Source organism: Lissotriton helveticus, chromosome 8, assembly GCF_964261635.1.
Source record: "Lissotriton helveticus chromosome 8, aLisHel1.1, whole genome shotgun sequence".
Taxonomy (NCBI): Eukaryota; Metazoa; Chordata; class Amphibia; order Caudata; family Salamandridae; genus Lissotriton; species Lissotriton helveticus.
Genome location: NC_136069.1, coordinates 417,484,764 through 417,507,097, shown reverse-complemented (window position 1 = coordinate 417,507,097; position 22,334 = coordinate 417,484,764). Strand labels below are relative to the sequence as shown.

The window sequence follows — 22,334 nt, the reverse complement described above, 5'->3', positions numbered from 1 at the left end:
CCTAGACAAGTGAACCCAAATAAATTGGCGGGAATGCAGAAAGACAGTTTTGGAGGATCTGAGGGGATGGAAATCTCTGACTCTTTCCTGGTTGGGTCCTCTCAAAGCTATAAAAATGACAATACTTCCAAAAGTACTGTATTTGTTCCAATGTCTTCCCACCCCTATCCCGCAACTTCAGATTCAGAGCCTGCAACGGGATCTCACAAGCTTCACAACCACCCACACGACCATAAGCCGGGTCTAAACGTCGACGCCCCACAGTAGGCCTGGACCCCAGATATATCCTCATCGTGCTACATAAGAATAATATTCTATATGAATTGTGAACTGTGTAACTAATTGAACATATCCAACTGTTTTTGTGGCCAGGCCCACTAGGACGGTGATTATTAACCAGTCCGCAAAATTGAATGATGAAGTTTTTTCCTGTCACCTTATTTAATCCTTTCACCACCACTCTTCACACTCTTCACTTGAGCACCCACCTTTGATGCACGTTCCCCGTGAAGCAACCTCTATTTCTTAAATTGAGAAAATATATTGACATTTGCTCGCCAATCCACATGAAAATAAATGCATGTTGGACGAGGTCTTATAGTGTTGCACTCTTTTGCCTATATTGTTTGAAGAAACGTATCTAGTACTGTGAGATTATAAATCAGTTCCATACAATCTCAGAAATGTATTGACAGACCTATAAGGAAATTTTGATTTAGACCTAGCCGGAACCGAGTTTAGGACCACTGTTTGTTGTACCTATATGCACCCAGGTCCAAGACCATTATTGGGTAACCCCATTTTTTTAAATTACCTCTCTGAGGCCGCACTACAGTATTGGATTTGTCATTATTTTTTAACCATGCTGTAGAGCAGCACAGCGGTGGTGTAGTATGGCTGAAAGTTTTTTTTAAAAGTCATATCATAGTGCTTTTTTTATTGCTGGGGGGTGGGGTGTGAAGTAACACGGTGGAAGAGAAATACAGCATTGAAGGGGGAATTCGGGGGTGATATTGCTGTGACACGGTCAGTGGTGTTCACATCATAGACCTTTTTATGTTGTTATGGTGGGTGGTCGGGTAACACGGACAACAGAGGGAGGGTGGATGGGTGGGAGGGACAACACGAACAATGGAAGAAGGGAGCACATGGGTAAGGGGGATAAGTGCATTCAGTGGCAGCAGATTATAACACAACAGACCAAAGGATTTTAAGTAATTGCAATACATGTATCGTTTTTTAATATATATATGACATCAATATGTTTTTTTCCACAGTTTTCATAGAGTTGATTGATAGTACGATGTAGCGTGTAAGTGGACCTATTGTGTGCGTATTGCTCAGCACTTTAGGGAGGATTTTTTGCATTTGGTAAACCCTCCCCTCTTTCTACATTAGTATATGTAACATATTACGCTCTGCACAACTGCATAAATGCTATATATAGGATAACCAAATAATATTTCATAAAGATACCTATCAGTATATAAAAATTAATTTGTAACCTTAGCAATATGGGCATGAAATGTGATATTATTTAAGTATCCTTTTTAACAGACTCCACTGTCTTGCAGGGGGGACACTATTGCCCATGCATCCAAAAGACTATGTGGAGGAGGAGGATGAAGCAGATATGTCTTCTGAGATTGATTTGGATGAAGAGCGACTTGAGCCAAGATCTGATGATGATGACACGTAAGGCCACAACATATGGCTATGAGTATTTGGAGCACAGAAAGTTATTCTGTCAACAAAGATGTTCACCAATGAGGTGCTCCTGCAAGACAGTTATTTTTAAAGTTTAAATATTTTCTCGGAAGTATGCACTTGCAGCACAAATAGTCAGGTTACACAAGATATCAAGTGCTACGTTCAGTATATATATATCACCTAATCAATACCAACATTTCAAAGCAAATTGTTGTCCAAAATGAAACCCATCCAACCAGAGGGTACTGACACCTGGTGACTAATGCCAGCTCACTTTAATTTCTCTCCTCCCTTGCAAAGCAACTCGTGAAAAACCCTCTTCGGATGCACGAGGAACATGGACACTCAGCCTCCCCCACCATTTCACCATTAACAAGATCACAATGGCCTACTGTGGCCCTCAGCTTGACCCATAACATGCTTGCTGAAGACACTCATTCTGAAATATTGCAAAGTGCCTCTTCTATTCTAATATTTGCATGTCATAGTTAACAGCATTATCACATTCAGCCTTCAAACATGCAAAATCTTCATCTTGCTTCTTGATCTGTTTCTGTAGAGTGTGCAACGCCTTTTCTTTGTCCTGTAACCCATCTTGCACTTTGCACAATTCAGGATAGCTTGCTCCGTAGTTTATCTTGTAGCAACTGTCTCTCAAACTTATGCTTTTTCTCTAACTGAACCAACTCAAAAATGAGTTCACCAGCTAGATTAATTGACCGTTCCTTCTGCTTAGCTTCAGCAGTCGCCAGGATTGGTTTAGCCAAATGTCAATATGCTACATATGATTGGCTGGCACAACATTGGGATCATATGTTGTGCCCACTATTATAGGATTTAGGACTCAGTCGCCAACTCCTGAAAAAAGTTGGGAAAGGTTTTAGCCCAAATGGACTCCTGTTGATTAAAAAAGAATTACGGGATCTGCAGTACTACTGTGAGGCTCCCCGTGTCATTTCACAGATTTACTGTGGTCCTGCCAGAGCAAGCATCCCTGCCATGGTGCTGCAGCCCCATAAAAGCTTCCATACCATGGTGCAGGATCCACAGTACCGGTTCTTGTACTGCGGATCTGGCACAAGGGAAGGAAGTCTGCAGTACACTGTGACAGGTATGTAATGTTTACCACACAGTTTTTACTAACATGATTGGTACAACGTAGGTCAGTAGAATGCAGGTAAGTACCACACAGGCCTTTTATGGCCTGTTTACAATGCAGTCCTTTACAATTCAGGCAAGTGTTTTTTTTAAATGGCATTTTTAATGTCGTAAAAAGAAAGGGTAAGTAATGGTTAAGGGATAGGTACGTGTAAATGGGGGTAAGGTTTTAATTAGGGGTTTGTGATCAGTAGAGGTTAAGGAAGGGTAGACTTTTTAAAGATTCGGGGTGGGTACAGATAGAGAGGTCAACAAAGAAAGGTATGCAGTTCCTAAGGGGGACAGGGGAATGTGACTAAGAACAGGGATGGTGTTCAGTGATCAGAAAAGAGGAAGGGGGATTCCTCCTTTCGGATATAATGCCCTCACACACCTATCCCGCTAGGTGTCATGCTTCATCATTGGGCGTGCTCCTCGTCGGGACGGCGGTGCAATCCCCGACGGGTACCCTCAGTGGGGGCTCTTTGGCCGAGATCTTTTTATCCTTGCCGTATGGTGTGTGCGTATGTGGGGCCCTAGAGTGTACCAGTGTGGTATGTATCTAAAAAAGTGAGTTAAAACAGGGGACGGTGGTCAGGGCCTCTACTTTAATAATCCTGCCTCCTACCCTGATTAAAAGAGTGATGGCAACTAACCACAATGATGGGGTGGGTAGTTGTACTTATGTGGTCAATATGGTCAACATGTTTCTTGCCTTACAGTCCCAAGGAGTGGGATCTAACGGCAATGCTTCAGGACCAGAACAATGGTTAACTACACTAGTGGCTGGTCTCGGGGTACATTGACCAGTAATTTACCAGCTACTGGAGCACCATGTGCGTAGAGTGTTCCTCGGTGTTGGAATCAATCTAAGGGATAAAAAATAAAATAAGGAAACGTAGTCACAAATCCGAAGTCAGTGGGTGTAAGCTAAAGTCATTACACTAGAGTCAGTGGCTAAGTGCACCAGTGTGTGGTTGATTGACCTGGGGCCACTTAGGGAATAAAATAGAATACATCCCCCTATAGAATACATGGGTGGGGAGTGCAACTCCGTAGCTACAAACAGGGATGTTGCTTTAAAAGGGAGATATAGCTAAAAACATTGGCAGCAGAAATCATACAATCGAATACAGATGCCGTAATGCAATTACATAGCCTACAGGTGAAACGTGCAGGTGACAAGGAGGGCGTAAGGCAAGCCACTCACCTACACTGAAAACACTAGAAGCCGCATCGGTCAATGGCAGCAGAAGAACACATTGAAGTAACGTGTCGTTACCTAAATGAAGTAGTAAAGTGGACATAGGCAACAATGAGGATGAGGAAGTATGCATCAACAGGTTGAAGGTAGACTTTGGCGGACCCAGCGTTGCTAGAGAAACACAAGCGTAGCAACGCCATCCTGCCATGTGTCACATGTCAATGTACCCCGAGACCAGCCACTAGTGTAGTTAACCATTGTTCTGGTCCTGAAGAATTGCTGTTAGATCCCACTCCTTGGGACTGTAAGGCAAGAAACATGTTGACCATATTGACCACATAAGTACAACTACCCACCCCATCATTGTGGTTAGTTGCCATCACTCTTTTAATCAGGGTAGGAGGCAGGATTATTAAAGTAGTGGCCCCGACCACCGTCCCCTGTTTTAACTCACTTTTTTTTTTTTTTTTTATAAAACTTTATTGTTACATTTGCAAAGAAGTTATTCACATCAACATTGTTTCCCATCTGCTGCACATGTATCGCAAAGTGCACCTCATATATGTATAAATCACAGTGCAGTCCGTTGTCTGAGTACATTTTCACTAGAAGGGCAAGTAAAAAGTAATCACGACTTTATCGCATATAAACTCACTGAGCAATATTCCATACCCTCCCCCATTTCGCAATATGCCCTCGTTTAGTACAGCAGTTGGTTGCCAGTAAGTGCGACTAAGATAAGAAACTAAGTCCACAAAATAAGAAAAAGAACCTAACTAATGCCACCACTTCAATAAAATGTTGTACCCTTTCAGAAACAGTGGTCATCCATCATACACATCCCGTACAATGTTGAAGGCAATGTTGTGATCACGCTCCATCCCTTTACAAATCAGAGTAACATAACCCCGCCCTCACTCTCTAGTCCTCATCCTCCTCTGAGTCTAGGTCCTCATCCTCAGGTAGGGCTGCACACGGTTCGCCCCTATATTTATTCCATGGCATCCAGACCTTATTCCATTTACGGGGGCATGCCCGCATCACGTATACCGCCCGTTCTCTCACCATTAGAAGGTCCATATTTCGAATCCAGCCAGCTATTGTAGGTAAATCTTGAGCACCCCACTTTTGAGCAATGTCTCTTTTGGCCACTGTCACAGCCAACGTGACCCATAGTTGTCCATATCTACCCAGGTCAGTGGAGCCCCAAATGTTCAGCAGGCACCTGCGGGGCTCAGGCAGGAGTGACACCTCAACTGTTTGGGAGACTGTGCGCATCATTTGTCGCCAAAATTCCTGGATCAAAGGGCAATCCCATATGGTGTGTAGTAAAGTTCCCTCCTCCCCGCATCCTCTTAGACAGAAGGGGTGTGGTGCCCTGTGTATCTTGTGTAGAAGTGTTCTGGTGTAATAGGTGCGGTGGAGGATCTTAAGTTGGACCAGCCTAAACCTAGCCGAGATGCCCACTTCTCTTGGTGACGCTAGTGCCGCATTCCATTCCGTGTCATCCATGTCTCCCAGTTCCCCGACCCACCTCTCTCTAAGCTTCTGCGCGGGGTCTGCCAGGTTATTAACCAGTTTTTTGTATGTGAGGGATGTTGCCTTCTGTTCCATAAAGTCTGTTAGTAACCTGTCCTCTAGGGGGGATGATTCCGGGAGCGAGGTGTCAGGTGGAATGGCGCGCAGAAGGGCATGTCGTATTTGCACATATCTGAATGTTTCAGTGGGTCCCATACCATACTGTTGCTGTAGCTGCGAGAAGGGAACCACCGAACCCTTATCCCAAAGGTCGCCTACTACTGAAATCCCTATTTGATCCCATTGTGTAAAGCCCTTGCTAGATCTTAAGTTTCCCAATGATTTAGCGTCCCACAATGGCGTCATCCTGGTGATTTTCTCTTTCCACCCTAGTCGGGATTGTGCTGTATACCATAAAGTCGCCGTATGGAACGTCGGTCCAATCAATCTCCGAACCTGTGAATGATTATACAATACTGAGAGCATGCCGTCCGTCCCTAACTGCGACCAGTCTGCCTTATATGCGGGGTCATCCCGTGAGATGTGGATCCAATGATTAATGACCTTCAGTTGGGAGGCCCAATAATACAATTGGAGATTGGGTAACGCAATCCCCCCCTCATACCAGCCTTTCACCAGTTTGTCCTGTGCTATACGGGCTGGCCCATTGCCCCATAACAGAGCAGCCACCAATGCCGCAACTTGCTGGAAGTAGCGCGGGGCAACCACATGAGGGGTGTTTTCTAACACATAGAGAAATCGAGGGAGAGCCATCATTTTATATAATGCTGCCCGTCCCAGTAGGGTCAGTGGTAGGGTGGCCCAATATTTAACGTCCGTGCGTAGTCGCGCCAAAGGTGGCACCAAGTTTGCGGTGTAGAAGTCCGCAGCAGTAGTGGTGATGTGAATACCTAGGTATTTAAACGAATCAGAAGCCAATTGCAGGGGGCAGTCAGCTCGTAGGAGCGGCTCCGGGCCCTTGAGTACAAACAGTATAGATTTTGACCAATTCAGGGTGTAACCTGATGCTTTTCCGTGCTCGTCGCACAGTGCCAATAGGGCAGGAACACCCTCATTCGGATTGGTCATGTAGATTAGCATATCATCTGCATACAGGGAAACCTTATCTTCCCACCCGTCCTTCCATGTGATGCCCCGAAACAGCGGTGTCGCTCTGAGCAGGATAGCCAATGGTTCCAATACCAGCGCGAAGAGTAGGGGGGAGAGCGGGCATCCCTGTCTGGTGCCGCGCCCCAGGGGAAAAGGCCGTGAGATGTGGCCGTTGGCCACTACTTGCGCCATCGGTGACTCATACAACAACCGTACCCATGCTATATATTTCGGGCCGAAGCCCATACGTGCGAGGACCGCAAATAGGTATCTCCATTCGACCAGATCAAATGCCATTTTGGCATCCAGGGATAAGATGACAGCTTGTTCTGAAAGGAGATGCGTCCGCGCCATGACCCCGTGTACCCTCCGCAGATTCAGTGCAGTACTCCTGTGCGGCATGAAACCTGATTGGTCGGGGTGTATTAGGGTGTGTAGGTGGTTGGTTAGACGACTAGCCAGGAGTTTAGCCAGGATCTTCACTTCTGCGTTAAGCAGGGAGATGGGTCGGTACGAGGTGCACAGTGTCGGTGGTTTGTCTGGCTTAGGAATGGCCACTATCGTGGCCGTGCGTTGGTCTAGAGGGAGTTCGGCTTTGTCTAAACTTTCCTTATACATATTTAGTAGGGGTGCGCTCAGCAATGAGGCCGACGTTTTATACCATTCTATGGGTATCCCATTAGGACCCAGCGCCTTGCCAGATTGCAACGACTGTATTGCTAATTGGACTTCGGTGTCTGTTAAGTCAGTGTCCAGTTCCTGTTGAGCTTCTTGCGAAAGCGTGGGGACAGTAATGTGGTCGAGCGATGCTAATGCCTCCCGGTCCGTGACCATCCGGTCTGGGGTGTAGATTCCCTGATAGTGGCGTGCCAAGGTGTCTACTATGTGTTCAGGGTGCGTCAGCAGTTTGCCTTCCTGTGTACATAATCTCTGAATACCTCTATTGCAACCCCCCCTTCTGTCCAGCCAGGCCAACATTTTCCCGGCCTTATCTCCTACATCATATACCCTGTGTGCGGTGTTCGCCAAGTGCCCTTTGGTAACCGTCGTAAGATGGGCCAGGTGCTGCTGCTGTTTGAGGTGTAGCTCATGTGCTGTGTCAGGGGTGGGGTCCGACATGTGAGCAGTGTTTGCGGTGTGTAACGCCAGTTCCAGTTGGGTGAGTTCACGTCTGGAGTCTCTCTTGTGTCCCGTGATAGTCGCTATAGCTGCGCCGCGCAGGACTGTTTTATATGCCTCCCATAGTATCGAAGGAGAGGATACCGATTCTACATTTTCTGTAAAGTAGTGAGTCGATGCCTGCTGGAGTTTCTTCCTAATACCAGGGACTTGCAAATAGTTGGGATATATCGGATAGAGCCTTGCGCGTTTCTTCTCTTTATTGGTGAGGTGGAGGGATATTGGAGAGTGATCAGATATACCCCTGGGCAGGATTTCTAATTTGTCTACCAAACCCAGTCCCACTCCCAAAAAGAAAAGGTAGTCAATACGGGATAGACTGTTGTATGAAGAGGAGTAGTGTGTGTACTGAGTTGCTGTGGGGTTCAATTGACGCCAAACATCTGTCAGGCCCAGTGCGGCCAGAAAACCAGGCAGCGTGGAGGTCCCTCTCTGGCGCTCCCGCACAGGAAAGGTGTCTAGCAGCGGGTCTGTTATGGCATTGAAGTCTCCCCCAATGATCATGTCGCCCTCCGGAAGGTCAACAAGAAATTGACCCAGCGCCGGAAGCGCCGTCGAATGTAATGCTGGGGGGATATACACGGATACCACGGTGAGGGGTCTCCCTTCCCACTGGCCACACAGCGCCACAAACCGACCCTGGTCATCCGCTCTGCGGCTATCAACCATAAAAGAAGAGTTTTTCTTAAGGAGTATTCCCGTTCCCCTGGACCCTGTTGTGAACTCCGCATGGACTGCCATGGCATATCCTCGTCTATCAAGTGCTTTGCAGGTGGACCCAGCCAGGTGCGTTTCCTGCAGCAGCACCAAGTCAGGCCCATGACGTTTGATTGTTTGTAGGACCAACCCCCTTTTAATTTTATCCCCTAGGCCTCTTACATTCCAAGAAAGCAGTTTTAAGGGGGAGACCATTACCATCGGCGTGCCGCCTTCAGCGGGCGTGTTTCGATTCTGTTGGGCCATTCGGGTTCAGGAGTAACGTTGCAAATACGAGGAAGTGGAGCGTGAGAGCTATGTGACGACTCGCGTTAGGGTACCAGGAGTGTATGGTCTGTAGTGTGACCGCGATCTCCATGGAAGTGGTGATGACTGAGAACAATAACCAGAACCATAACATTATAACAACCCTTCCCAACCCCCTCCCTGCTTCCCTGCACCACGGACGAAAACCCGCCCGCATCCCCAACTTGGCAGAGTGCTTAAATCCCTCCCCGTCCATCTTACTTGCTCGTGGGGTTGGTGAGACCCCTACAGGCACCGGCCAATGCCCGCCCTACTCAGCTCCATCAGCGTCAAGTCCCCAAGGGCTGTAAACCTGCAGTGTCTCGTGCAGCCCAGTTCGGTCAGCCCTGAATAGGTTGTCCAGAGTCAAGTGGGTCCCTCTCAAGATCAGAATCCAACACCGTCACATCTTCTTCAGTCGGGGGGTCTCTTGGCGGGTGACCCGTCGATTTTCCGCTGCGGTTGCGCTGTCGGTCTCTGTGCGGCCTCTGGGGCTGGCCCACCTGCCTCCAGCCATCCAGCCATTCTCTAGCCACCTCTGGCGTGTCAAAGAACCAAGTTCTTCCTTCTGCCACTATGCGCAACTTGGCGGGGAAGAGCATGGAGTAAGGCAGGCCTTTGTCTCGCAGGGCCTTTTTCACTTCCGTGAATGATTTTCTGCGCCTAGCCACGTCTGCCGTGTAGTCAGGAAAGAATGCCAAGGTTGAGTTCTGTATCCGCACAGGTGGGGAGACTCTTGCCGCCTGAAGGATCGCGTCCCTGTCTCTGAAATTGAAGAGCCTGGCCAGCACAGGACGCGGAGTGGCCCCAGGCTTGGCCGCTCCTCCAGGAACTCGGTGTGCTCTTTCAACGGAAAAGAAGTGCGAGAGGCCCTTAGGTTTCAGTTGGTTTTTAATTAGATCCTCGACGTATAGGTCCATTGCAGCTTTACCCTCCGTCTCTGGCAGGCCAAGTATGCGGACGTTGTTTCTCCGGGAACGCCCTTCCTGGTCGTCCAGCTTCTCTTGCAACTGTCTAGTGACTCTTTCCATGCGTTCCATTGCCACTTGTAGGTCCGAAGTATCTTCCACGAGTGATTTGGTGACTACCTCCACTTGCGACACTCTCTCCGTCATTTTCTGGAAATCCGCCCGCATCAGGGTAACCTCGGTGGAGATGGAACCCACTGTCGTTCGGACCTCGTTGAGAGTTTTCATTACGTCTTCCAAGGTCACCTTCGGAGTACCACTCGGTTCCAGGGCCGTGCCAGTTGAGTGACGGCCACCAGTCTGTGAATGGGCATGCTGGCCGTATGCGAATTTGTCAAGCTTCGCCTGCGTCGTCGTGCTCCGCGTACCTTTTCCAGCCATGTTGTCGCGGTGATGGAGGAGCAATGTGCACTAGGGTGCTGGGCAGCACTCGGTCTATGAGCCCCGGGATTTCTACTGTCGTCGAGCCTTCCTGTGTGTGCTCCACCCGGCACAAGGAGTTGACTGTGGTCTTTTCTCCCCCTTCTCTGAATCAGGGCCGTGATGCAGCGCATCCAGTGGTCGCGGTGGTCAAGACGATGGTCTCCAAGGACCGCAAATGTGGTCTGTGGTGGAACTGCTCCGGTATCCAGCGCGTTGTATAGCGCTGCCAGCCGCGGCTTTGTAGCGCCGCCGTAGTGGGTCGTGTCGGGGGGTCCCCTGTGCAGTGCGCCTGATCTCTCTTGTTTACTGTGGCAGTAGCCCCAACGCAGGATCGTAGAGATTAACAGGGCCCTACTCGGGTCACCGCAGCCCCTCGCCTCTGTGTCAGGATGCTGGAGCCGGGACGCGCCTAATTGGGGTAAGTTTCGTACTGTTAGCAGTGCTGGGAGGAGGCGGGGGGCCCCGGCTCGTATCTCCTTACCCCGGTGTAGGAGCGGCGGATCTGGTTGCTCGGCTTCTCCAAGATGGCGTCCGCCGGCGTCCAGGGATGTTTGCCGGTCCGTGCCGATGTGCTCCGTGCCTCCAGACAGCGTCTGTAGGAGCCCCGGCCTGGACTGCTCACTCAGACCACACAGGGGGGGGCGCGCTGGAAACACGGCGTCGTCCCGTACCTTTCGCGGCAAGAAGGCTGCAGCGACCGGTCAGCGTCCCAGTGCCCGGGCCGGGGATGGTCGACTTCCGCCCGGGTTCCACGGTCACTACAGGCCGATGCTTTCAGGCAGGCGTAGGCCTCGGATCCTCGTTACTGGACGGAGCAGTTCCCGATGCCAGAGAGCCACCGGGGTTGGAGCAAGTAGCGCCGCCTGGGTTCCTGAGCCTAAGGCGCTCCTTCGAGCGGGCAAGAAGTCGGATTAGTGTCCGGATAGATAACGCGGGCCGTGTTGCCTGTAGGAGCTCCCGCTTCAAGCTGCCGCCATTCTCGGCAGTCGGCCACGCCCCCTTAACTCACTTTTTTAGATACATACCACACTGGTACACTCTAGGGCCCCACACACGCACTCACCATACGGCAAGGATAAAAAGATCTCCGCCAAAGAGCCCCCACTGAGGGTGCCCGTTGGGGATTGCACCGCCGTCCCGACGAGGAGCACGCCCAATGATGAAGCATGACACCTAGCGGGCTAGGTGTGTGAGGGCATTATATCCGAAAGGAGGAATCCCCCTTCCTCTTTTCTGATCACTGAACACCATCCGTGTTCTTAGTCACATTCCCCTGTCCCCCTTAGGAACTGCATACCTTTCTTTGTTGATCTCATTGCTCGGGCAAGTATTCTGGACCTCTAATACAAGCCCACCCCAGTCTCTCCCATTTGTTTATAAATCTTGTACGGTTTTCCAGCCATGAGACCACAGGCTACCAGACACTAGCCCTTAGTGCACTGGACCCTTTCCTCTTCCTCGCCATGGATGAAACTCAAGGATTGAGCTTCATTGAGGATGTAGCAGCAGCAATCTTGAGAACACCTTCAATCCTTGGAGCTGACTGCAGTTCAGCCACAGGTAGCCAATCGGAGGATTGGGCTCTCCTATCTGCCCTCAAAAAAGAATGGCTCAAAGCAACCTTACATGGAGCACTAATGACACAATATTTGAGGGCCAATATTGCACCTAACGGATTAATTGTAAACAATTTTCCTCGGTTCTTCCTGGATGACCCACTTTTTAAGAAGGAATGGTCTCTGATTTCATGGAAGTGAACTAGGGACCTCCTCACCCTTATCATTAATACAGCAAAGAGAATAGCCGATGCCCTACTGGCACGGATACAAGCAACTGAAGGCAACCTCAAATCATTAATCCAAAACACCGCTTTCAAAAGAAAACTGACGGAAATAAATCATGAGATCAGTGAGAGTAGGGAGTTTCTGATGAAACAAAAAATCAGTACACTCCAGAAAGATATCAACAGGTTTGATAAAGAAAAAGTCTACCCCTATCTCAAAGCAGATTTTACAAACAATAAGACCAGCTACTCTTCCGATGAGAGCAGTACTGAAGTAAGGAGGGGTTCCTCTTCATCCAACAGTGACTCTAGCACAGGCAGCTGGGGGGGCAACTCAAACAGATGTACACGCCCTAACCACTACAGTTACCCCATGCCACCTTATCAGGGCCCACCGATGTGGGGTTACCCGTGGTTCCCCACGGGCCCACAGGGCTACCCTCATGGGCCACAGCATTTCTTCCCTGAAGCCAACCAGCCTTTCTTAGGAAGAGGCTGGGGCAGAGGAAGTGGGCGGCGAAGAGGCAACAACAAGCAGGTGCAGTGGCAAGACCAGCCCTTGAAGACCATAGAGACCAGGAGTACGACGAGGGGGGAAATAAATTGATCATTAACCTCTCCAAAAGAAATTTAACTGAGACAGAACACCAAGTCCTTCGTAAAGGGCTTGGCTATGTCCCCACACCGAAACCAGACAAATTTAGGGACTTCTGTGAAATCCAAAACCTTTTTCGTAAAATCCATGCTTTCTTTCATAACAGGCGTACACCTGAACTCAGTGATACAGGCTTGCGCAACCCCTCTAATTTTACACCTAATAGTAGCATGGTGCCAAATGAAGTTCTCACTTTCGAACAGGCAGTGCTCAAGGATCTCAAAGAACTTATCCCTCCAGCCCGTTTCACAAACCTCTCCAATGCAGAAAAGGCAGCATTATCATCCTTAGCAGATGACCCTTTGATAACTATCAAACAAGAAGACAAAGGGGGAGCAATTGTGATAATGTCTACCAGTGATTATGATACTGAATGTCTCCGACAATTACAGGACACCAACTATTAGTGTTGATCCGACCAAGAGGTTAACTACACCAATCACCACTATGACCCACACCGCTGAGCTGGAAGGTTGGATAACCAAGAATGAATCTGAATTTCTAATGACTGAGAATCCCAAGATAACATACTTTTACATCCTGCCTAAGGTACATAAAGATGTCACACCAGTGCCCGGGAGACCCATTGTCTCTGGCATAGGGTCTTTATTGGAACCACTATCGAAGTTCTGTGACCACTTCTTACAGCCCTTAGTGAAGCAGATATCTGCTTTCTTACTTGACACTACTGAGGTATTGCGACTCATTGACAACTGCCCCAGGCAGGATGAGATTGAGCTCCTCCTCACCCTTGATGTGGAGGCGCTTTATACCAATATACCCCAGCGGGACTCCCTTGAGGTTATTGAAGATGACTTGAGATCATCCGATTGGATGTCACCCACTCCTATCCCATTTGTGATGGAATGTGCTACCCTGGCCCTCACTGAAAACTACTTTGAGTACAACCAGAAACTTTACCATCAAACCCAGGGCACTTCTATGGGTAGCACATTCGCTCCTAGTGTAGCCTGCCTATATGTGGCTGCTTTTGAATCTAGATATATACTTCACATGTCGAACCCCTATGTAGACAATGTAGTCACATGGAAGAGTTACATTGATGATATTTTGGTGTTCTGGAAAGGGAGTAAAGAGAGGTGTGAAGAATTTTGTTGCTGGATCAATACCCTCAACCCTTACCTTAAATTCACCCACAACCTCTCCACCAGCACCGTCCAGCCTCTTGCTCTTTAGTAGTCACCACCCCCAGGCCCTGAAGAACAATCTGCCGTTTGGCCAATTCCTCCGCATTAGGAGAAATTGCACCACCTTGGGGGAATATAACACTGAGGCGACCACACTTGCATCTGATCTAAGCAAGAGAGAGTATCCCTCACATTGCGTGAAAACAGCCATGAAAAGAGTTAAAAACAATCACAGAGACTCTCTGTTGGAGAAAAGACAAAGGGAGACCACCGAGTCAATCACTTGCGTTACATCTTTCAACACGGCATCTGACCAGATTAGAAAAATCATACTCAAACATTGGGCCATCTTCAATACGGGGCGAGCTCACAATCCCAACACCTAGGTTCGCATTTAAAAGAACACAGAACCTCAAGGATCTTCTGGTCCTCACCAGACCCAGAACCAAACGAGTTGAAAACCAAACCAACCTATGGGGCCTACCAAAGGCAACGGGCAATTACCCTTGTGGTTCTTGTTCTGTCTGTCCCCAGACCACACATACTAAGGAGTTGACTTTCCCTAACCACTTCTCCTGGCAAATTAGGAAACACACTAATTGCAACACTGCCAACTGCGTCTACCTGCTGCGTTATCCTTGTGACATGCTGTATGTGGGTATGACAACCAGGCCTGTGAAAACCAGAATCACTGAACATAAAAGTAACATTAGATGTCACAAAACCACTACAAGACTCTATATCCATTTCTTGACTAGCAACCACACCCCTGAGTTCTTACGGTGGGTTGTCTGGAAGCACACTCCTCAATCACTGCTCCCGCACTGTTCAAGATCGAGCAACGATGGGTGCATCGTCTCGATCTGGAAAAAAGCGGCCTCAACGAGGGTATTCCTTGGAGCTCTATTAGCTCTTAAAATAACGACATCTCTGAGTCTCGCACTTTACAGACTCCGCAACCTGATCCCAGGTGGGCGGGATAGCCAACATTATGCAGTGCCCTGACTAATTCTGACTCACACTTCGCACCCTGAACATTTTGTTCCTCTGGGCACTCGCCATCTTTCTGCTACACCTGACACTCAGTAATATACTTGAAGTGGCATTCTAAGATCTCCGTTAGTACTTCTCCTGTTATCACCTGACTTATTACCTCTCAAGAATGAAAGCTGACGCTTTCATCCCTGTACATCACTTTTACACCCATTATGAATAGGATCTCTATTTTGGGGCACACACCCCACCAGCTTTACAAGAGATCCTGCCTCACGCTTTGTTACTTGCCCGAGAGACATTGTCATTACACTAGTCTTGATCACCGACACCCAATATGGCCGCCGCTCCTTGCCGCGTTAAAATGGGAAGCACTCTAGTCTCCTGCCTGACGCTCACTGGCGCCGACATACACTACGTGCTGAGCTCACGGTGGGCTTTATCCACATCCGCCAGGGAGTTGCGGTTACCTTCCGGAGCTGGCAGCACGGTGTAGGTCCTCCGCCTACAGAGCGCGAGCCTCCATGAGTATGGATCCACCCTATCTTTACGCCCGTGACCGAGGTAAGATCCACCAACGTTATGGTTTGTCTCATGGACGTAGACTAAACGCTACTCCACCCCTTGATTGCTAGTCTTGGGAAGTCCGAGTGTCCGTGCTTTTGCCACACTGCCAGTATGCGGTCAACCAGGGTACCTTGGTGTGGGGACGGGAGTTCGTCCGGCGGGCAACCGTGATGACCTAACATCCAGCAATCACAGTCCTATGTTTTGGCTTCACGAGGCCGCCCCTGTCTGGCGTTTTCTCAGTCGACACTATTGCTCTTACTGACTGATACAAGGCTACTGGGGTCAACCATGTGACACACAGCAGGATGGCGTTGCTACGCTTGTGTTTCTCTAGCAATGCTGGCTCCGCCAAAAGTCCACCTTCAACCTGTTGATGCATTCATCCACATCCTCATTGTTGCCTATGTCCACTTTACTACTCCATTTAGGTAACGACACGTTACTTCAACGTGTTCTTCTGCTGCCATTGACCGATGCGGCTTCTAGTGTTTTCAGTGTAGGTGAGTGGCTTGCCTTACGCCCTCCTTGTCACCTGCACGTTTCACCTGTAGGCTATGTAATTGCATTTCGGCATCTGTATTCGACTGTATGATTTCTGCTGCCAATGTTTTTAACTATATCTCCCTTTTAAAGCAACATCCCTGTTTGTAGCTACGGAGTTGCACTCCCCACCCATGTATTCTATAGGGGGATTTATTCTATAGGGGGATTTATTCTATTTTATTCCCTAAGTGGCCCCAGCTCAATCAACCCCACACTGGTGCACTTAGCCACTGACTCTAGTGTAATGACTTTAGCTTACACCCACTGACTTCGGATTTGTGACTACGTTTCCTTATTTTGTTTTTTATCCCTTAGATTGATTCCAACACAGAGGAACACTCTACGCACATGGTGCTCCAGTAGCTGGTAAATTACTGGTCAATGTACCCCAAGACCAGCCACTAGTGTAGTTAACCATTGTTCTGGTCCTGAAGAATTGCCGTTAGATCCCACTCCTTGGGACTGTAAGGCAAGAAACATGTTGACCATATTGACCACATAAGTACAACTACCCACCCCATCATTGTGGTTAGTTGCCATCAGTCTTTTAATGAGGGTAGGAGACAGGATTATTAAAGTAGTGGCTCTGACCACAGTCCCCTGTTTTAACTCACTTTTTTAGATACATACCACACTGGTACACTCTAGGGCCCCACATACGCACTGACCACACGGCAAGGATAAAAAGATCTCCGCCAAAGAGCCCCCACTGAGGGTGCCCGTCAGGGATTGCACCGCCGTCCCGACGAGGAGCACGCCCAATGATGAAGCATGACACCAAGCAGGCTAGGTGTGTGAGGGCATTATATCCGAAAGAAGGAATCCCCCTTCCTCTTTTCTGATCACTGAACACCATCCCTGTTCTTAGTCACCTTCCCCTGTCCCCCTTAGGAACTGCATACCTTCCTTTGTTGATCTCATTGCTCGGGCAAGTATGCTGGACCTCTAATGAAAACCCACCCCAGTCTCTCTCATTTGTTTATATATACAGATAGAGAGGGTAAGAGGTTTTAGGGTTCAGGGCAAGTCGAGGTAAATGGGGTAAGGAGTTTGTATGGTCCAGGAGTATGTAGATGTAAAGGGATTTAAGGGTTAGGGGCAGGTAGAGGTAAAAGGATAAGTGTCTTTTACATTTGATGGCCAAGTAGAAGTAAAGGGAGGAAGGGTTTTTTAGCGGTCAAGGGTGTGTAGAGGTAAAGGTAATGCGAGATTTTTAGGGTTCAATTGCAGGTACATGTAATGGGTAAGGTTTTTTAGGGATTCGGGGTTTTGTAGAGATATAGGGAGGTAAGAGACTTTTAGGATTCAGTGGCATAGGGTTTTTAAGGGAGAATATATATGTGTGTGTGTGTGTGTATATGTATATTTGTATAAAAAGGGGTTTGGGTGGGCTCTTTTTAAATCTCTCTCTCGCTATATATATGTTTATGTACACATGTAATCATATATAAAATATCAGCTGTTAGAACACATAATGTGCTTCAAAATACCACATTGTAAAACAACATAATGTTAACAACAATCCATGCTAAAGACATGCATTATAAATGAAGTGTATTATAACAGCTGATATTCCTGTGGCACCATCTTCTGGAGAAGCCCTGCAGCCAACCCCTGCTGTGCATGGCCAAATGCAATGTGAACCAGTTGTCGGTCACCCACAGAAGGTATGGTGAAGGACCGGGCCTGGGGCCAGTCACTGTGGCCAACCACTACTGCTCATGGCAAAGGACGTGCACAGCAGGGTCTGGACGCCTGCTGAGGGTTGGCCACCTTGGAGAGTTGGGCAGAGGGCTTCGCTTGACATTAGCCATAAACAGAGGTGAGGTCCAAAAAAATATTGAGTTTAGGATATAATAAAAAAAACAAAGAAATTCACTCAAAAACCAAACGTCAAAGTGACATTATAGTTAGGCTTGGTAATAAGATTGTAACATACATTAAAAAACACTCCTGAAATCCACACAAAAAACCTGTTAAAATGCAGTTACAGTTACAAAGCAAAACCTCAAAAACACTGATATTTGCCAAATATAGTTCCGTGAACTAATTATAACTTGCACCCTGTCTCTCACAGCGTAAGACTTCACATGTTATATCACTCATTACACGTTAAATTACATAATTGGTGACATCACTGATCACATTTTAATTGACGTAACAAATGACATCATCTATGGTACTATTATTCACATTACTCCATGGCTCTCCCTCTGCCCCAGCAATCTCTACATTGGCTACCGATGAGGAAAAGACTAATTTTTATGATGTGCCGTCTTACACATAAACCCCTGAACTGTAAGGCTCCAACCTACCTACAAACTAGAATCCATTATTATCACACGACTAGAGGGCAGAGATCCACATACAAGCCCTTCTTCAAATTCCACAAACGTGCACCTCCAGATTTGGGCGAAGGTCTTTTTCCTACCTGGCCCCATTCTTTTGCGATAAACTTCCCCTAACAATTTGCTTATGCAGAGAGCTGGGTACGTTAAAAAAATTCCTAAAAACCTGGCTGTTTTAGTCAGTTTTTCACTAGTCTTATACTTCAGCAGAAGCGGCAAGATATTTCTTCAGGGATAATTTGTTGCGCTATACCAAGAGAGCATAACATAACAAACTCGAATATCATTTTAAAAAAGAAAATTGGTGGGGAAGGCCCTAAAGTCATGTACCACATACAATTACTATGTGTACATGTGAGGCAACAGAATGGACATTAGCAATTTCTGTTTCTTGAGAAGACTTGCTCAGTTTTGTGCCTAGCACCTGTTTTGCTTGTTTGATTTTTGGTCTCACAGAAAGCCTTTCTTAAGAGTCTGCTTAGATGAGCTCAGAAACAGGTGTCCTTTATGCTGAGGCAAAAGATCACAAATAGATAGTGCATTGTCATTGCTTAGTTTGACTAGACCAGCACATTCTACCTTTTCACCACAAAAGAAATGTCACCAAAGGTGACATGAGATGATAGGAATTTGAAAGAATTAATTAATTTCCTGCCAGCTCTCACGGGAAAATCTACATTTTTCATAACTACATTTCCAAAGGACGGCACTGCGGTTGATACTTTTTCAGTAGCAAGAATCTTCCTTTGCAGCGTACTTTACCTTACCATCCTCCAATCCACTTGTTTTTCTGGAAATTGAGATAATCACAGATTTTAATTATTCTCATTAGCTATGATTGGAGCTAGTTGGTTGAATGCTTGGCTCTTACATTAGAATTACTACTACAAAATGTATCTTTATACACAAATTACTGAAATGTTATCAAGTTTTTTTATTTAGAAAATGGAGCCTATTATCTTAGCGTTGACCTTCCTCCGTCACTGATAACCTTAACATCTAATGTATTTGAACATGTATAATTTGGACTGAGAGAGGGATTGTATGAATGCTAGCTCTTGTGAGAGGCGCCTTAATTCTGAAAACATTTTTCAAAATAAATTCAATGTTCCTTCTGACCTAAATCAGTGCATTATCTCCTATGTTAAGCTGATTTTGTAATATTTTGTTAATGTAAGTTAATAGTCTAGTCAATCAAGATAATTATATATTTTATGACGGTGACTTGTTATACTAAAATCCCATTTAGAAATTCATGCATTACCTTACATAGAACGTTCAGTCAATCTACTGTTCTGTACAGTTCTATCAAGTTATGTTCTTTTTTTCTTTATGGTATAGAATTGTAATATAGCTATTGGAATCAACAGTACCCTTAATAATACAGAGTTTGAACCCTGCTTATTTAAACTAAACTTACAAAATCTCAAATTCATAACCGAATTGATAACATAATATTTTAAATCAATGTTTGTAAAATCCTTTTACAAAGAATTTTTGGTATTTTGGTAAGAGTATTTCAGTTTTAACCTCTTAGATTATCACTGTTCTTTTCTTCAGAAATTTTGAAGACTCTGATGACGAACTGAGAGAAGCGTTGGTGGAGTCTTTGGAACAAGTTATACTTCCCAAAGAAGAGATATTGAACGACGAAGTAAAAACAGAAGAGATATGCCCAGAAGAGCAGAAGTCTCAAGAAAAGCAGAATTTACCAAATTCCCCAGAAGAAAAAGTGCAAAAAGAGGACACATTACAAGAAGAAAAGAATGAAGGCATACCCAGCAAAATACCTTTAACAACTGAGGCAAATTTACAAAATAACTCTGCTTCGTCTCGCATCTGTGCCGTTGAATAGAAATGGAGGGATTTGATTATATATTGCACAGTGGGTTCTCTTTCTTTTTTAAAGGAAGAAACATTTTTGAAACTTGTACCTAGCCAATGTGTTTGGGGTGAAATATTCGCTGTGTAATAATGCTGTGAAGCATTTCTATGTCAGCTGATAGGTAGGTGGTGTGAAATCCACATTCAGAAGATGCGTGGCGTACAAAGATGTGAGTGTTAAAAAAGTACACACCTACATTTCCCAGTGTTTAAAAAAAATATTTTTATTGTATTTTCTCACAAGCAAACAGTATGTACAACGATACATGGAGCAACCAAACCCCCAGCTTGCTTCAGCACACAGATACATATTATACGGCAAGTCACAGAGTCAGCCTGAAATCAGACTAAAGGCAGTTAACACTCAGTTCAGAAAGTCGAGGATTCCATCCCAGAAGGCCCTTACTCTGGAACAACGCCAGCGTGTATAGAGCAGTGTTCCCTACTGTCCACAGCCCCTCGGGCAGCGGTTCTAGTCACTCCTCCTCCTTAAAGCAGAGCTGAGTACGCGCATAGTATGCCTGGTGTAGCAGCTTCAAATGAATGAGCCAGAACCCCATCCGGATAGCAACCTTACCCCCCACTCATTGTCCTCCTAGTGGGGGTTGCAGCCTCTGTAACAGGCCTGGCTGTTGCTGAGAAGTGTGGAATACATCTGCGCAATATAGCATGCCTGCATAGCGGGGTGACCAGTGCCCGATACTCCAATGGGCTTTTGTCCTCTATATCGTAAGGGTAGGGGATCCGCCGAGTCAAGATGGACCTAATCAGTAGATATCGTAAAAATGAGCCCCCCCTTCCCAGTCCACCCCAAAGGCATTTCATTCTGGATTTTCACGTCCGTGAGAGTCAGCCACCCCTTGCCTCTCCAGAGATCACCCACTTTGAAGATGCCGATCATATATCAGCGCCGGTGGCCCGACACCCTTTGAGGCCCCCCCATCGTACCTGTGTCCCACAGCGGTGTCTCCAGTGTCAAACAACCCGCCCATTCCAGCCTGTGTGTCACAAGCTCAAACCACCAAGACGGTCAGTTTCAGGAGGGTCTTTACTGTCCATGCCCCGTAGATTCACCGTGTGATCCCATGGGGCTCCAGCGGCCACCTGTAGGCCATCAGGGCTGACTCCCTCTGATGCGCAAAGGTCCAGTTATTGACCAACAGCAGGTGAGCTGCCCAGTAGTACAGTTATAGATCCAGCAGGGCAATGCCCCGTTCCGACCGACTCCTCGTCATTGTTCTAAGAGTGATCCTCAGGCACCACCATCCAAGGAAAGTTCCCTAACCTCTGCCTCCACCCTTCAGAAGAAATGATCGGGGACCTCTAACAATGAATTCTGCACCAAATAAAAAGAAGATAGATCATCTTATACAAGGCTACCCTGCCCAGCAGGGGCAGAGGGAGGTGACACAAGTGTTCCACATCCCTGTGGAAGTTCCTGCAATATCCGTCGTGCATTTTTATCATAAAACAGATTACCGTCTTCTGTCACCTAATTTTCCAGGTAAATGAACCCGAGGTCGCTGAGGTAGCACGCAAAGGTCTGAGCTATTGTCACTATTCTACTCTGCCGTGCCCTATAAAGTGTCCTTGCCTCCTGATGAACAAGCAGCCTATATTCCTCCCTGAGCTGCACCAGACTCCGAGCTTGTTCCAGGTCCGACCACTCCACAGGTGGCTCCTGAAATTGGCCCCAACTGCCCATCTCTGGCCTCTGCTGCTCCTCACGGGCAGTCCCCATCACCCCCAGACCCCCAGTCAACTGCAAGGAGAGGTTGGGCTGGGACGGATGATGCAGGATACTAGCACCCGCAGTCCAATGGTGTCAGAGCTCTGGGCTATGCATCCGACTCCGTTGCCGCTGCACCACTGCCTAATTTCCTAGTGTTGTACATAAATACAGTGTAGTACTGTTGCCATTCTAAGACACTTAAAGTGAGTCAAATAGCATAAAATATTTACTAAAGCATCCCGAAGTACTAGCCAAGAAAAGCAATAAGAATAAAAACAAAGTAGATACGTCCAGAATATATTATGAACCTCAAGTGACTGGGTTCCATTCACAACCATAGGTTTTGTATTGAGGTTAATAAGGTTGCAAACACAAGATGATGGACAAAGTGCTGAAACGTCAAAAAGAATAACCCCTGGTCAAGAGT

The 22,334-nt window shown here is 47.0% G+C and overlaps 1 protein-coding gene across 1 annotated transcript in view; it reads left to right on the top strand.

The window, feature by feature from the left end:
- The window catches only part of NEK5 (NIMA related kinase 5), a 372,187-nt gene extending 352,020 nt beyond the window's left edge, over positions 1 to 20,167 (top strand). The window contains exons 22-23 of the mRNA XM_078657268.1: positions 1,575 to 1,695; positions 19,852 to 20,167. Coding sequence (XP_078513394.1) covers positions 1,575 to 1,695; positions 19,852 to 20,146 — 416 coding nt within the window. The 3' untranslated portion in view covers positions 20,147 to 20,167. The remainder of the gene's footprint in view (positions 1 to 1,574; positions 1,696 to 19,851) is intronic.
- The last annotated feature ends 2,167 nt before the right edge of the window (positions 20,168 to 22,334 follow it).